The sequence below is a fragment of the Felis catus genome, chromosome B3, assembly GCF_018350175.1.
Source record: "Felis catus isolate Fca126 chromosome B3, F.catus_Fca126_mat1.0, whole genome shotgun sequence".
NCBI lineage: Eukaryota > Metazoa > Chordata > Mammalia > Carnivora > Felidae > Felis > Felis catus.
In genome coordinates, this window is record NC_058373.1 from 4459214 (window position 1) to 4476580 (window position 17367).

General features: G+C 52.9%; 1 protein-coding gene across 3 annotated transcripts in view; it reads right to left on the minus strand.

Annotated features, from left to right (window-relative positions):
- The window catches only part of PDE8A (phosphodiesterase 8A), a 153820-nt gene that overhangs the window by 34738 nt on the left and 101715 nt on the right, over nucleotides 1–17367 (minus strand). For 2 of the 3 annotated variants that reach the window (XM_023254885.2, XR_006598806.1), the window contains exons 7-12: nucleotides 17021–17099; nucleotides 15040–15177; nucleotides 9931–10019; nucleotides 8245–8296; nucleotides 8102–8144; nucleotides 613–690 (exon numbers count right to left, since the gene is read on the minus strand). In XM_023254885.2, coding sequence (XP_023110653.1) covers nucleotides 613–690; nucleotides 8102–8144; nucleotides 8245–8296; nucleotides 9931–10019; nucleotides 15040–15177; nucleotides 17021–17099 — 479 coding nt within the window. The remainder of the gene's footprint in view (nucleotides 1–612; nucleotides 691–8101; nucleotides 8145–8244; nucleotides 8297–9930; nucleotides 10020–15039; nucleotides 15178–17020; nucleotides 17100–17367) is intronic. The other variant, XM_023254886.2, reaches the window with a different exon arrangement.

A 17367-nucleotide genomic window follows, 5' to 3' on the forward strand; every position in this document is an offset into this window, starting at 1 on the left:
CTTGTCTAATCTGAGTTGCTATTGCCCTGGAAAGCTGTGGCTTTTTATCTAGTGACGATCGACTCCACACGCTTCCCTTTTCATCTCTGGGTCCAGGGAAGTACCCAGCCAGCAGTAACACGTGCCTCCACACTGTATTAGCCATTTTCATTACATTTTAAAAACGACTAAATCATTTGGGCCACATAGCTATGTAATCTTAAAAAATTATATTCCAATTAAAACGTACTATTTGCTTAATAAGGGTCTTTTGCATCCCCAGATGCAGCTCACCTCTCCACCAAAGGGAAGTTTCCATGGCAACCCACGACGGACTATGTTAAGAATTTCTAGATGCACTGTGCACCACCCATACAGTAACGGAGATCAACAGACATCTTCCACTGTTCGCAGTTTAGAAAATCAATGATAGAATAGATAGTAAAATGTATCCGTGAAAAGGCTGAGAACGGAGCCCACCGGCAGGAGTCGGGGGAGGGGACACGGACTCGGGCTGTAGAGCGTCCCCTCCCCTGTCCCGCACTGCAGGTGGACAGGAACCCGGAGAGGAGACTGGGGACCGAGTGTCAGGAGTTCACCTGCTCTGCCCCTTCCCCTCGCCTTTGCACCTACCTTCACTTGCTCGAGAGGCAACAGCTCTGACATCGAGCGAGCTTTTCCTTCTGTCTTTGTGTTTGCCTGACTGATTATCTGTGGAAACAATTAAACTATAAATCACCTCTTCAAAGGGATTTTGACAACAGATTAGGAAAGTTACCAATTTAAAATTTTTCAACAACAAAATGTGGGAATTAGAACACCATTTAAGAAGCCCCCCACATCAACAGAATGCCCAGAGATGAAGGCTTTGACCAATGAGGTTTTAAGGGGGGGGGGGTGACTTCCTCAAAATGTCCCATCTGGTTATAGTCATAAGCAACTGCCCTATAGCTTCCAGATTATGTAGTTACAGAGTCCTGGGACATGAAGCCAAAACTAGAAGAAATGAACCCAGGAAAAGTCTTCCTATCATACTGCTGCATATATAATTGAGTAAAACGGTAAAAAAAATTTTGATTCCTGCCCATCCTTGCCTCAAAGGGAATTTTTTTTGTTTTTTAAACAAAACATGCTCTAAAATGTCCCAGGAAAGAATGTACCTCTCTTCAAGGGTAGCACAGGGAGCGCTGATGGGTTTGGGGTCTATTTCAGATGACAGTTTATCGATCTCCCCGACCCCACGGCTCTCCCGGGCTGTCTCTGCCTCCTCTCTCCCTCGACCTCCCACGCCAATCAATGACAAGGCACAGGTGACCTTCCTTCCTGTCCTCTCCTCTGTGCAGGTGCTACACGTGGTGCTGAGCCTCTCTGACCTGTCCCCATTTCACAGACGAGGAAACCGGCAGCCGCCCTGCTGTGAGGGAACATGGAGCTGGCGCTCGGGCCCCCCGACCTGCACGCCGCGCCTTCTCGGCCTTCACTTGGCCCCCTCACCTGGAGTCCTGCTCAGCCACAGGATCTGCGTGCAGGCCCCAGGCACCCCTCCCCACCATCAGGAAGCCCCTTCACTTGTTCTTTGCTTCGTTCTCTTCCACACGGGCACCGTCAGCAAACTTGTCAAGTCACGGATGACCTCCTTGTTTCTACACCTGAAGGACACGGTTCAATTCCTGGCTTGACTGCGGTCCCAGACACAGCTAACCACTCTTTCTGGAAACTCACACTTTGCACACATTCACCTTCTCCTGGTTCTCCTTCTGTCTCCTACTCTTCCTTCCCGATCTCCCTCTTCCTCGGCACCCGCCCCCCCCACCCCACGTCATGGCTCCCTTCCTCGATCCCAAGGTTGTCCTTAGCCCTGCTCATCTCAGACAACACGTCTCCTCGGGAGATCTCATTTCTTCCTACGGCGGAAACTAACTCCTGTGCTGCTGCCCTATCCCAGGCCTCTCCTGAGAGCCAGACTTCCATCTCAGCTGGCCACTGGCCACCTCTAGCTGGACACCCCTCAGGAACTTCCAGTCAACTCATGGTCTCACCCATATCCACTGAAGTTTGAAACAAGTCCTACGTGACTTCTCCGTACCTCTCCCTCAACTGGTCAGCTGAATCTACAGATTTTATCTCCTAAATACCTCTTCAATCTATCCCTGCTCTGTCCCTGTCCTAGCTAGACACGTGCCATCCTCCTCTGGATTATAATGACAGAATGACAGCCTCCCACACTGGTCCCACAGTCCCCAACCTTATCCCCAGCCTTGTCCCCTTCATCCCATTCTCCGTAGGCAGCCAGGTGATCCTCCTAAAACAGATCACTCTACCAATTACGACAATTCAATGGTTCATCACTATTTTTAGGACACGATTTAAACTCCCCCGTGTGGCACCCAGAGTCTAGGATAGCTGGATCTCCTCTTTCCAGCCATGACCACCTATTTGTGACGTGCTAGTTCACCTCACACCCTTCTACGCCTTGGCCCAGACTGCTCACCTCCACTTGGGAACCTACCCCTCCCATGCTGCCTTCTTCACCTGGTTAACTCTCGATACTCTCCGAACATGCGGTTCAGGTACCATAACCTCTGTGAATGTTCTTCTAATGCTTCCTCGCACCCCCAACATCGCCAGTAACCACCTACTTTACCGTCTACCTTCCTCACCGGCTCTGGAGGACACGAGCGCAGGAACAGCCTTCCTGTCTTTTTCTTGGGGGACCAGCACTGCCCAGCCATTAACAGACCCTCAACAGACACCTGCAAATCCCTGAGCGTGGGTGAAAGTACCGCCTCACACAACGCTCTGCTTCCACGGCTCCCTCGCTTGAAACCCTGCGGCGCCACGGGGAGCAAGTAACTGGCTGGCAGCCAAGGACAGGCCACTTGCCACAGTCTGCCTCTCGCCTCACCTGCCGTGACCACACGTGGCTGTCAGCACGCCTGCCCCTCCCGCTTCCCACACGACACTGTATCCTCTCTGGATGCTCACTCCCTCAAGTCGGATCGCCCTCCCCCCTGCCCCCCGCCCGCCACACACAGACCCGGTATGACGGCTGTGAACTTACAAGGTCACTCTTGCATTCTTCTCCCCTGGAGCCACTCAACAGACACTCTCTGGGCGCCTCCCATGTACTGGGCCCTACGCCAGACATTAGGGATATGAAGACGGATAAGGCAGGTCTCCTCCGGGAGACAGGCAGACAGCAGATGAGTTAAGTTTAGCAGATGCAGCCAAGAAGAGGAGGGGGCCATCTCCAGAGGAGGAAGCCGCTTGCCTACAGACCAGAGTGTAGCTGTCCGGAAGCAAAATGCAGCGCGTGTAACCTAGGACTGGGTCGGGGCAAAAGTGGAAGGAGAAGCGCAGGCTTCCGTTTGTACTGAAGGTTTTAAAGTCACTTTATCGCCGTGTAAATACTGGATCTTCCTGGTTCCCATTCGAGACCCATCTCCAACAGCCTGCACCTGCTGGGATGCCGCTCCCGCTGGTCGGCTCTCAGAAGCAGACTCGGGGATTGTCGGAGGGGTGAATGCGGGGTTCACATCTCAGGCAGACTGCAAGCCCTAAGGAGCACGAGCCAGGCCCTCAGCCCGCGGAGCCCTCACCACAAACAGGAGAGCTCCGAGGCACCCGGCCTGGTAACGGACAGCAGGCTGCACAGGCCTCGACCGCCTGGGGCTCGCATCCCGCACCACCTGTGACTTCCGCTCTGTGCTCTCGGTGTCCTGTTCCATAACGTGTGATCCTCCCACACAGCCCCATAGTTTTAGTAGAGAAAAACGAGCAGCATTTCCTTGCCTTGCTGGGTAAATCCAGGGAACCCCGGAGAAGCAGTGAGAGTGGGAACTGTTTGGCACCTACAAATGTGCCTCCACTGCCACATTAATGCTGTGCTGTCAGCATGAGCTCCATTAAAAAAAAAATTTTAACGTTTATTTATCGTTGAGAGAGACAGAGACAGAGACAGAGACTGAGAGTGGGTGGGGGAAGGGCAGAGAGAGAGGGAGACACAGAATCCGAAGCGGGCTCCAGGCTCCGAGCTGTCAGCACAGAGCCCGACGCGGGGCTCGAACTCACTAACGCGAGATCGTGGCCTGAGCCGAAGTCGGACGCTCAACTGACTGAGCCCCCGCCCCCCCCCGCCCCCCCCCCCCCCCCCCCCGGCGCCCTGTAAGCTCCATTTTGGTTACAGGGAAGCTGAGAACTGGGTGTCTTGCACGACTTGCTTACAGGTCACTGCTGGGAGCACGGCAGACTTTCAGAGAACTTTCTCAGCATTCTCAACAGTTCGAGCATTTGTGGACTGCCTGCTCTGCCCCGGGACCACCGACCTCCCAAGAGCCTGGTCAACAAGCTGCTTGTCAGCCCTCCTCCTCCGTGGTGTCTCTACCTCCTCCAACTGAGAAAGCCGGCTTCCTGCAGACCCAGACTAGCACTCCAGGGCCTCGCAGGGTCTGCGAGGCCCGTACCGGTGGCCCCAACCCCACAGCTCAGGAGAATACCTGTAAAATACGCTGCCCGACCTGGAACATGGCCCGTTCCTGGTGAGGCCTTTCCCGCCCATCTTGTCCTGTGAGCTACCCAGCCCCCCACCAGGGAAGAGAGTGCAGGCCTCTCATAAGCAAAGACACATGCCGCCTGGCACACGATGGCTGAATTCTGGCTGCACAAAGGACTTCCACATCCTGCTTCCCTACACGTGCCCTCCATGTCTGCTGGTGTTGGGCCCCCACCCTCAGCGCCTCTCCTTCCCACCTCACCTCCTCTCGTCAGGGGAGCTGCCCAGGCCCACGACTCTGGCCTCTCCATACGCCCCCAGACATCTCCACTGGACCATTCCAGGCACCCTAGATGGACCAAGTTCAAATCTAAACTTGCTGTCCTCTCCCTGCACAAACCTGCTCTTTCTCCCGCACTTACTATTTTCATCTGTGCCATCCAGTGGCCAAGCTAGAAATCTTGGTGACATTCTCAAGTGTCTTCCCTTCATCCCTCACATGGTGCTGCTCCCAAGTCCTACTGATTATACCAAGTGACTCTTTGCCTCGAGTCTTTTCTCCGTACCATCACTATGACTGTCTTTCCCGGAAGGGGTCCCTTTTCATTTACTTCTTTAAGGAGAGACTCCTGCCCCCTCTGCTTGCAGGAGGAAATCCAAGCAGGCCTGACCCGGCATCACCTGTCTCGACGGCTTTATGCATGCTGCTCATCCCCGCAGGAATGTTCTTCCTGTCCTGGGGCTGACCCCGCCCTCTCTCCAGAGACCAGCTCAGCCCTCGTGTCATCACTGCTGGCAAGTGACGCCCGTTCTCCCCCACTGTGGCACTACAGAGTAGAGTCTGTTCAAATTACTGCTTCCTTCCCCCCTCCAGTGAACTCCATGTTCATTTCTGTGCCGAGAGCTGGCTCAGAGCTGACTCCAGACCGACTCAAGGTTTACAAACTGGACAGATGACACATTTGGTGTCTTCGGTGACACACGGTATCATGTGCTTCCAGCCGGGTATGAAAGACCACAGGTGCGGCAGCGAAGCACGGCTGTGAGGAAGCCACTGTGCCCATGGTGACGGCGACATCGTGCCAGGACGTCGGCAGAGCCTCGGTGTCCCCGGCACACCGCTCCTAGGGCACGCCTTCGACAGTGGGGATGGTCACCCAGCTTCCTGTTTGTCTCAGATCAATTCTTAAGCTTTTTCGTCCAATCTGTGAGCCACCCTATTTCCTCCCACTAAACTCCTTTTCTGCTTCAGAAATGACAGTGCCGTGTGTAACCAAGGGTCCTGGCTGGTCCGTGGCCCATGACCGCTTCCCTCCCTTCCCGGGGCAAGACCGTGGTCGGTAGAGTCTTGTGGACATAAAAGTGGTTACACTGCTGGGGGGCGGGAGGAGACCAGAGAGCCAGCTCCTCGGGGTGAGATGGGGAAGACTCCAAAGCGGGCACCAATCAGGTGCCGAGACAGAACGGCCCGGCACAAGAGCAGTCTGGGAGGCTCTGCCCTTCCCCGACACCTAGGACCAGGTCACTGAGTCCCCCTGCCAGTCCCCGCCCTGCTGCTTCCTGGCCGCCAACTCCGAGGTAGCATTTACCCCTTCCGAGCTTAGTGTCTCTCTCTGTAATAAAGGGGTGTTGGCGACAGCCAGGCCTACCTCACAGGGCTCTTCGAAAGAAAAAAAAATATCCAAGTAACCGCACTCCGTGACCTTGCAGCATAAGGGTCAATGTCCTGGGGGGCCTGCGTTCGCCGGCTCCATCCTGACCCCCCCAGCCCTGCAGTCCGGCTTCTGCCCCCACCACCCTCCTGACCCCACACGTCTACAGGTCATAAGCGCGTTCTTGGATGTAAGAGCCGAGGTCTCTCTCCACCTCTGGCTCCGTACTCCCCTCCCTCACCTCTGCACGGTCAGCTCTGACTGTGATCCAACGCTTCCCTCTCCCCTCCCCCGGGCCGCAGTAACACCCCCCACCCAGCTTCCTGTTCCTCCTCTGAGCCCGGTGCAGGTGGGTCTCCGGGAATCTTCTCCCCGGGTCCTTCCCTGCCATTTGTCCTCCGTAACCCTTACGACCCCTGGGCTCCGCCTCGTCAGTTCCACACCTGGGTTACTTGCAAATGCTTCGCTGGCCAGCAAGGTTACATCTGTCCCAACCTCTTTGCAGAACACAGGAACAAGGGCTCCGGTACTCAACAGAAATCATCACGCTACTCCCCTGCTTAAAGTCCTCAGTCCCCACTACCTACAGACAAAAATCCGAATCTCCTACCTGGTATCCAGGGACCCTTTGTGATCCCAACTGCCCTTCCACACTGACCAGTCAAAATTTAGTCCTGTTTTCCCTTGAACATGTTCTGACCTTTCCCTCCTCTATGACCGTCTATATTTCTGGAACACTTTTCCTTCCACACCCCTCTCCTTCTTCAAGCCACGTCTCCCTGTCTGGAACTCTCCCCTCTTCCTCCGGGCCACCATGGCACCGCTGGTCCTTTCCCTTGTCGCCGTTCCCCTGGCCATCAGCCGGTCTCTCTTCCTCTCCAGGGAAAGCCCTGACCCCTCCTGGCGTGCCTGCAGAGTTGTCCGAGTCTGTGCTGGAGACCTCCAGAGCTGGCCAGCCGGATTCCAGGCCAGCTCTACCGCGTCCTACGTGGGTCACCCTTGGGCAAATCAGTTAGCCCTCCAGTTTCCCTACCTGTAAAAAGGGAACTTCATCCACAAAGTGTCTACCCCCTGGGTCACTGCAAGGGTTCAATTACATACACCAATTCAAGCACTTAGCACAGGGCTGTGGGCACAGTACACACTCAGAAAAACACCTAGAATGAATGAGCAAATGAATGAATGAATGAATGTATGTATGTGTGTATGTATGTTCTGGGTATGTCTGTCTGTCTGTCTGTTCTGGCACTGTAGGAAGCACCTCAGCAACAGCTGGTGGGACGGAACACAGAGTCTTCTCCCTGGAGGCTCCTACGGACTGGCTGGGCAACCACCCGGCACGGCAGGCTGCGGTCCAGCACGCAGGTGGGCTTGCTGGAGAGCCTGTGGCTTCGCCCAGGGTGGCCAGAGTAGACAGTGGGCGTGGTGAGGCCACGGCACACGTGGAGAGGAAACAGGCAATTCCAGGCCAGGGGGAAACGTCTGCGCTAACAGATGTGGGCCTGAGCGGGTGGGGTCTGAGGCGTGACAGGGGACAGATATGGGGTGAGCCAAGTCTGACGGGGTCCAGCTACCTCCCTACAGGCTGGAGGGGACTACTGTCCGATGAAGACATCCCCGCTCAGTGCTGTAGCCTGACACCCAACACGGTTGCCTCCTAGAGCACAGATGAGGCCAAGAAAGCACAGTTCACTCAACGCATCTTCACGTAAGTTCGTGCACCGGAGGTGACCAGTTCTCTCCCCGCAACACATCTTCACGGAAGTTCACGCGTTGGATGCGGGTTCTCTCCCCACCCCACGACACCCGTCAGAACTCCCACGGGCGCTCGGGTCCCTGCCTGGGGAGCCAGGGAGAGAAACACCGCCACGGCGCTAGGAAAGCAGTCCCTCCTGCGCACGAGGCGCCAGAGTAAGGGTCTGTTTCTCTTTTTTTCAAAAGCTTGACAGCCCCGAAGAATGAACGCGGAGCAGCATACCTGTGTGAGGGTCAGACTGAACACTTTCAGTTCTTTTCTCGGCCTAGAAATGAATGTAAAAACCATTAGTTCTGATGGTCTACTTACAGGAGCAGGAAGTCTTGCCGGGGTACACCTGGGGGCCCCAGGGCTCCCTTACGTACCTTATTGTTGCCATTGCACACTCTGATAATGGACACATAGTGTCTAATTTTTCTGCAAGTAGAAAACAAGGCATTATTTCTCTCCTGGCTCTCTGTTCTGATGGATATGTAGCTAATTTTCATCATGAAAGAGCCTCTCTCTTTCACAATACACAAAATGCCTGGAGCAGAGCACGTCTATTGTTTGTGGCCAAGGCCACCAAGAAGCACCCCAGAGTCTACACACATCCTCTGGTGTCTCTGTAGACAAGAAGTTGACTCTCTAGTAAAAACAACACAGCTCTTCCAAATCATCACAACACAGAATAAAAACACCCATGTTTTAAAAAATGGACTGGTAACCAACGGAAAGCCTTGAATTCCTTAGCATGTTTTCATTTTCACAGCCCTTTGTATTAATGTTCTTTCCCAGGTTCCAACAAACAGTGTGCTCACAGTCACTCAGGGCAGCGCCACAGGCCACGCTGAGGGCCAAGGCCACATGCAGCTGGGGGGGGGGGGGGGCGGGCGGGGAGGGGTACTAAGACAAAGCACCCAGGGCTCATCCCGGAAGTCGCAAACTTGACTCCTCACTTATTTACTGGGCCTTCCATTTTCCCCTGGATAATTAAATCCCTATATAATTATTGCAAAAACTTTGGAAAGGACATAAAAAGGCAAAGAATCAGAACAGAGAGCCCACACAGACCCGCCTCCCTGAGGCCATCGCCAACCGGCAGCCAAGCCTGGTGACCAACCACGTGAGCCATGCGGTCACCACGGTGGCCCCGCTCCGCCAAGCACCGGCGGCCAGACCCTGGGCCAGAAACCCCACCTCTCCAGCCTCAAGTTTCCTCATCTGTAAAATGGAGTGCCGACGCCACAGCGCGTGCTTAGGAGGCAATGAACTGACGTCTACCGGGCACTGGGAGCCTGCCCAGGGAGGGCCGGGCTCGAGGCACAGCAGCAGCTGCTGGGACCGCCACCGCCGCGTCTCTTCCTGCTCTTTTCTCTCCTTCTTCTATTTTCAGGATAGAAATCACACACTGGGTCTGATTTTGCATTTTCATTTTTGCATTCATCTTAAGCATTTTCCCTGTTTAATTTTCTATGATTGTCATTTCTAATGGTCGCATATTTCATTGTGGGGTGTCCTGCAATTCACATTCATCATTTCCCGGCGTTCTTCCTATTTAAGATAAACTCTGAGACAAACCACAGGGCGTTTTCGGGCTCCTGCTAGACAACACTTTGCCATCTGCAGTCACATCTGTTTTACGTGAGAATTTCTATAAAGGGCAGTGTTTTAAATACTTTTATCTCATTTGATAGGCCTAGGCAGAAATAATACACAGGCTATCAACTGAGATAAAAACCTTCTAAATACAGGGAGTCCATCAGGTAGTGTCCCTCACACACAGCTTAATAAAGTGACATTCTGATTTAAATACGGGAGTCTCTTTTGTGTCCATGCAGCATAAGCAAGACTGTCTGGAACCTGGTGGCTCCAGGTCACAAGCGGGAGGGCCAGGCCATAGCCACAAGGGATGGCCTGGAAGAACGTCATTCTTGGATGACATCTGACTTTGTTACAAGTCCTTCTTTTAAATTTCTGCATGCAGTTCCTAACTCACTTAAGTATTCAGAGCAAATCCTGCAATAAAGCCAAGCAGAGCGTGCTGACCGAAGTATGCTGTCTCCACTCACCCTCCCTGTCCGACGACAGGTACTATCTTCACGTTCTGTTGTACGTTGTCTCCATTTTTCTTTTTGGCATGGTAAATTCCTTGCCACTCCTAAAAATGGAACATAAGCATCATTACACCGTGTGTTCAGAGCATAAACCCAAGAACATCTTCCACTCAGGTTCGGGTTCATTTACCATGGCTAAAGCAATTAGGATAAAGAATTACCCCAACCCCAAACAGGATTTTGGGTAACCTGGCCATTTTCCCCAAGTCTGTCTCCTCGGGGGCTGCTGACAAACGCCAGCCCCCCACAGTCTGAGTGGTGACAGGTCAGCGGCCGGCTGCCAGCAAGAGGCCCTGGGCCCACAAGTGAATCGCTGAAGAGCGCCGGCTCACTTCCCCACACGGATCCCTCCTGTCCTAGCTCCTGCCTGTGCAGGGGAGGAGCGGTGCGGCCTCTGCCCCTGCATTCGGGAGGGGAGACCCTCAGGACCCGGGGGCGTTGTGTGAGGCCCACGGTCCCTCCGTGGAGGTCAGGGAGGGGAACAGCCAGGTCTGGGCTCAGGTAGAACACATCAATGAGACTTTAAAAGCCGGGGCCGCAGTTACACCAGCTGTGCTCCAGTGAGCAGACAGAATATACAGGATCCTTTTAGAACAAAACTGCAGCCTGGGACAGGAGGTGCACACGTGCCGTGACCACAGTGAGAGAACGGGGGCTATAGGTGGTTCCCTACCCCTGGGGTGGCAAGGACAAGCCTGAGGTAGAGCGGGGTTCTGTTCCCGCCCAAGAGGTTGGGAATCCCTCCAAGAGTCACCAAGGTCCTCAAGCTATAAATATCCTTAAAACCCACTGTGGGACACTGAACTTCTAGGGTGTTCCATAACCTTCCTGCCCCTCTAGATCCCCCGGGACCTGGGGCTGACCCAGGCGGGAAGCCTTGGTGGCCTAGCTCCAATCTCCTGTCCAGACCCTCACACAGGGTCAATTCTGGAATCTTCCATGCTTACGGCATGGCAACCTGCATGCAAATGCCAAAAGGAAAGTCTCATTTTCAGGCTCCTCTGAGAAAGCGGACTGAGCAGAAACCAGGACATTCAGACAGAAGCGAAGGATGGTTACCGATGCTTCTCAACGTATTTCTAAAAACAGTGGGCGCCAAGGAAGGACTGACATAAAAGCCTGAGAGCCCAGCTCAGGGCTTACTTGGCCCAGAGCAGAAGGGAGCTGAGGCTCTTACTCACTACAGTTCTGAGGGGAGACTGGCCAGTGCCCAGAACAGGCAAGGACTAAACAGGGGTCCCTGGGCAGGAAGGTACAGTGCGTCCTCCTCACCCACAGCGCGCGTATCCCCCAAGGGGGCTTCAGCAGACGGGTCCAAGACTTACTTCTGAAGCTCACGATCAAGAGAAATATGGGAAACTGATTGTGGTGATGTTTATAAAACTGTGAACAGACCAAACACCACAGAATTGTAGACTTTAAGTGGGTGAATTGTGCGGTATGTTAATTCTCAATTATTCTCACTAGAGAATAATTCTCTCAATAGAGCTGTTATATAAGAGAGGGAGGGAGAAAAATGGGAGACCAATTCAATCCATCAATCAATCAACACTTTAAAATACATCTGCAGGATTTTCTCTCCTGTCTGAAAAGACGTGGGCACCAAGCAAAGGTGGAAAAGAAGCCAATTCGGCCAGAGCTGAACAGTCCGGCCAAGGAACAGGCCGGTTTGGGCAGAGGTTCTGCTTGGAGGAGAACAGTTTCACGTGTAAGTTTTTCAGTTGCCAACAGAAACAAACAATAGTTACTCATCACAGATCGTATTTCTTATCAGAAACAATTATCTATCATAAATACATAAGTTTTAGTTCCCGAGAATACCAAAGCACGACCTGAGAATGCGGTTACGAAGATTCAATCCGGAAAAGCACGAGGTCCTGACACACGGCAACCAGTAAATGGCTGTTCTGGCCCAGGTGGTTTTGCACAGGCCTCTCTCTGCGGGCCGAGCCCCCCTCAGAACGGCACTGGGGCCCACACCTCGCTTCTGTTCGGGGGCAAGCTAAGCACCGAGCTGGCATCTCTGACCATCAGGACAGCCCCTTCTTGGTGCCTGGTGTCTAAGAATGAAATCTCTGTCATCCGCTGTCCTGTCCCCAGGGTCTGCACATGGTAAACAGTCCAGGGACACTGGAGCTTCTGTTCACTGAATGGAAAAGGCAGGCCGAGGTCAGACTGTAGAATGCTTGCAGCCAGGCCAAGGGATGTGACCTCTACACTGGCAGAGTGACGTGATCACACTAATCACTCGGGAGTGGGGAGTGCGCTGACTGGAGGTGGAGGTCACGGGTCGGGGAGACCTGACTGGGTTCAGCCACCACAACCCAGGGTTGGGGAGAAGGCCCTGCGTAAGGTCAGGCCCAGGCAGCGGACTCTCCAAGGCAGGGGTTTAACAGACGTCAGGGCTGAGTGATGGACTTGACGCCGGAGGGTAGGGAGGAGCCAAAAGCCTGCCCGGAATGGGCTTCCGGGCAAGTGTGAGGACGGCCAACAGGCAGAGGCGGCAGAGGCAGCAGAGGCTGGAGGGGACGACAGGAAATCATCGCTGTCAGACAAGGTGATGGCGGGACGTTGCACGAGGCCCTGGAGAAGAGGCTGGGGCTAAAAGCGGGAGGCGTGGGACATCCGTGTGGAGTAGCAAAGGTGCCTCAGCAAACAAGAAGCTTTCTGAGGAGCACAGCACGGATGAAGGACCCTGGTAAACGCGGGAGGAAACGTGCACTGAGGGAGCCGGTGACGGAACAAAGCAGAGGACCTGGAACTCCAAGTTCTGAAAAGCCAGTGGGGGCTCTGTGGCCACACGTCATTATTACAGGCAGACACCCGAGCAGCCAACATTTGCTCAGTGCCCACGAGACACAACTTCCAAGGGAAGAAAATTCAGTTTCTAAAGGAGAAGAACCCGTGTAAGGTTTAGGTGTCTGTGAAGAGGAGACCGTAGGCTCTAGAGCCTGCGAGATGAGTCCTGGGGACGAGGAAAAGGGGGGGGAGTCGGGAAGGAGGTGCAGGGATGCAAGGAAGCCTGAGCACGGAAGCTGAAAATCAAGGTCACCTAATAGCAGCAGGTGCTCTCCCAAAGAGGGGCTGCTGGCTGAGAACAACGGGTGGAGGGAGTCTGTGGAGGGTAGTGTTTGCAATACTCCTCCTTTGACCATCATCACAATTTCTCCTCTATCCCTAAGGGGCACACCTGGAATGTGACCCTTCAAAGCCCCCAGCGCTGTCACCTAACTACTTCTAAGTTCCCATTCTGGTTCCCAGGGCCTGTCTGAGCTCTCTCCACTGAACCCAGCACCACTGTTACCCAGGGCAGCCGACCCCTCAGCAAGCCCTTCTCCCTCCCTAGGGGACTGGATCAGAAAGGCCATGTTTTCTTTCACATCAAAAACCTTCCCGGCTAAGCGGCCTGTCCTGTCGCAGTGCTGGCTGAGGGACCAGCAGGTTACTGACGAAGGACAAACGGCTCTCCCCGGAAGCTCCGAAACATACAAAATAAACAACCGTGTTCCTTTCTGAAATAAAACAGTAGTGGGGTCATAACACAATAATCTTTCATATCCTCTGCTCACAATAGATTTTAGAGAACAGGTCTCAGGTGTTCAAGCTTGAGGCCCCTCGTACCTGGTGCCAACAGCATTACGTAGGAGGCGAGACGCCCTTCACACGGATCTCGGTAGATCCCAGGGCCCGGCTCTAGCCCGCTAACGGCCCCGTCCCCACCTCCACTCTCTCTTTGGCGACGAGCGGGGGTCCCCCGTGTTCAGGTTACCAGATGGAGGTGCACGAGGCCGTCATCTCCGGCTCGTGCCCAGCTGGCCTGCACGACAGAACCACCGGCTGACCCAGCGGCAGCATGGGGCCTAAATGCCAGGATTGGGGAGGCCGTGGAAAGCCCTCCCAAGGCTTCTGGGACTGCTGCTTGGTCACCACCCTCTGAGGATGCCCCTTCCAACCGAGGGGGGTGACGGAGTCAGCCTGGGCAGGGCGCCCAGCACCTGAGGCCTACTACCTGCCTCAGCCTCCATGCTCTTTCTGGAGGACCTGCGACTCTCTCCAGCAAGAAAATCATCATCCTTGACAGAACAGCTGAAGGAACGGGATTCAGGAAGTGCCCGTTATTCCCCAGCATGTCACTGGGCCCTGCCTGCCCTGTCCTTGTCCTCCCCTTGCTCAGCGCCGTGGGAGAGCCAAGGGACACGAACCCACCGAGGGTGTCTCCGGGGCCCCGGTGACGTGCTCTGCTAGACTACGGGACAGGCGCTGGCCGGATGTCACAGGGCAGCGGGCAAGAGAGCCGGTCACCAGTATCTCAAGCGTTCGGAGTGACCAGATGATCGGTCTCCCCCCGACTTCCAAACCTTCACGAGAGCCCGGCAGGAAAGACTATGGAAAAGCAGCAGCCTCGGCATTTCCTGGGCACAACCCGTCTCTTGTCTAAAAACCCAGGAACCGTGAGGTGCTGGCGGGAGCCACGGCTCTGAGAAGTCGCCCTTCAGACTGGGCCTGCCTTCCGTCTGTCCCCCCGGCACTGAGATCATGTGACTTGTCCCGTTTGCACCCTTGGAATAGGAGCTCTCTACGAAGGAGTCTGTGTTGTGCCCTTCTGTCTATGCCAGAATCTAGCAGAGTGTCTGCCCACGGGAGGCATTCCAGAAAAGGCTGGATGAAAGCAGGAGGCCCAGAGCCTTGTTGGGCTCAGAGGTGCTCCAAGACCACGGACCTCACCGGCGCGCTCCTCTGCCCAGAGCCATCTGCCAACACCTACCGCTCAGAAGATCAGTGATTAGAAAGATCAATTTATTTATCATAAAGATGAAAAGAGTAATTTTCAGTGCCAATTAAAATTTTTCCGTGTAACAGCTAATCACACTCTACCCTTTCTTGGCCTCAGTTTCCTCTTCCGCAAAATGGGAAAAACGGGGATGACGCCAGCAGCACTTCCTCGGGCTTCTGCGCGGGGTAGGACTCCGATTCCCCGGCGTGTGCAACGCTCAGTGAGGACCAAGTCTCCTTCCTGTCCTCTCTGTGATGCGAGAGTGAACAAGGGCCGGAGCCCTCACTTACCTTGCCTATCCTGATGCATGAATTTATGGTATCGAGCAACTCAGCCTTTTTTTCATTTACAGGCACTTCCGCTAACTCCTTGCCTATTAGTTCGCCTGCTTGATAGCCCATGGTTGTTTCAAACGCAGGATTTGCATACTGGGGGGGGGGGGGAGACAAAAGAAACAACATCACCCAGATTAGAAGAGAATTTGAAAAGAGGGCAATCAAGGGTATTCGCCCCAAGCCTGCGTGTTTCCCTCCTAGAAAGCTCAAGAGCCTGGAGCTCCCCACCACAGTTCTAAAGCCCAAAGAGCACCCCCCCAGGTGATCCCTGGAGTCCAGAGAAGCCGCTGCTCCAGGGACACCTGGCTGCGCTTTCTGCCGTGGCCCCCGAGGCCCCCAGGAGAGATGGCCTGATCCCACTCGAATACCAACAGAGGAAAGACGGGCCCGGGTTGCTACAAAAGGCTTTTTGGGATGATGATACCGTAGGACAAAGCACCAGACTGAAGTCTGAAGCACTCAGACCCTCCTCTGCCGAGTCCCTTGACCCCTCTAAGTCTCAGTCTGCGTATCTGTGTAATGGGAACAGAACCTCTATCTTGCCACTCTCGTGATACACGTGAATAATCAAAACAGGCTATGAACTGCGAAGTATTTACAGATATAAGGCTGTATGGCTAAATTTCAAAGAAGATTACAAGACTAGGATAAAATGTGCAGGAAAGTTGAGCATGTGCTGATAATAATAGTAATAGTGATAATAATAATTAATAATAATAATAATAATAAATAATGATAAAGCAGTAACTGATGCTGCTTAAGATCTGTTTTCCTTGCTAGACACTATAGTATGCATTTCACACACATTAACCCACTTAGTCCTTAGAACATCCTTACAAAAGGCAATAATTAGTATTGTGAATATTAATATTATTCCTGTCTGGGGCGCCTGGTGGCTCAGTTGCTTAAGTGTCCAGCTCTTGATTTCAGCTCAGGTCATGATCTCACGAATAGTGAGATAAAGCCCTGTGTCTGGCTCTGCACTGACAGCACGGAGCCTGCTTAGGATTCTCTCTCTCTCTCCCTCTCTCTCTGCCCTCCCCCCTGCCCCCAAATAAATAAACTTTAAAAGACAATTATTCCCATCTGTACAGCTGAGAGACCACATTCAGAGAGATTAAATAACTTGCCCAACGATGCTCAGCTATGAAAGGGCCGAGCTGAATGCAACCCAGGCCTATCTGACACCAGCTTGTACCCACAGCCACTGGCCCAGGCTGCCTCTCAGGGCACCAACTCCTGAAAGTCAGGATCAGCAGCTCTTTACAGAGAAAGTCACAAGTGACAGGAAAGTGAGGAGCAGGAGTGCTCAGAATCAGAATCAACATCAAGGTGGAGCTGATTCTCAGACAAAGGGAGCGTTTCCTCGGCACAACCCCTCTCTTGTTATCTAAAAAGTGCAAGTCTTGTTACCTTAAGCCGCTTTTATGAATCCACTTTGCTAATAACGGGTCATTTGTTCAGCGACTACTAGGTTGTTCTGGAAATTCTGAGTAGTTTCTGGTAAATTTCTAAAGGTGTAAACTATCTTCAAGACCAGGGAGAAAGGCAAGAACCTGCAGACCTTGCCGTCAGAGCCTCCTCTCCACACCCCCCACCCCAACCCCCGGGGGTAATCCCTCTGGATAAAAGTCTCCTCTTGCTAAACAAACAAACAAACAAACAAACAAACAAACAAAAAGGTGAAAAGTAATAAATGCAAATGTGCTAGAATATTTTCTAGCACCCAAAGTAATCATTAGTATCTTTTCTTGTCTACAGGGAGCTTAGTTTAAACTACACATTTTATACATTTTGTTCTGATAATCCTCTAAGGAAAACTTGGTCTCTTGAACTTCAAAAAGAAAAAGAAAAAATCATACCTGAGGGGTTCAATCCTAAAATAAGAGCAAACAAAACCAGAAATTCAGAAAAATGACCTTCCAAAATAACTAACCTGTATAACGCGGTCTTCACTTGTAATTTCAACTGCTTCTTGACTTTTCTCCAGTGCAGTGAATATTGAGTTACAAGCCCTTTACGGGTAGGAAAAAAACCAAAAACAAACACTGATTAATGTAAATACCACAAAATGCAACACAATCTTGCGTGACAGCATTAACTTATTTAAATGTGTTTTTCATCTGATTATAAAAGTAACAAATACTAACCCAAGAAAAAAAAAAAAGGGGAAATAATGAAAAGCAAAAAGAAAAAATAAACACGTCAGCAACCCTGCTACCTGACCACAACTATGCCCAACTGGAGCCTTCCTTCCAACGTGCGGACCAGTGGACCAGAGTG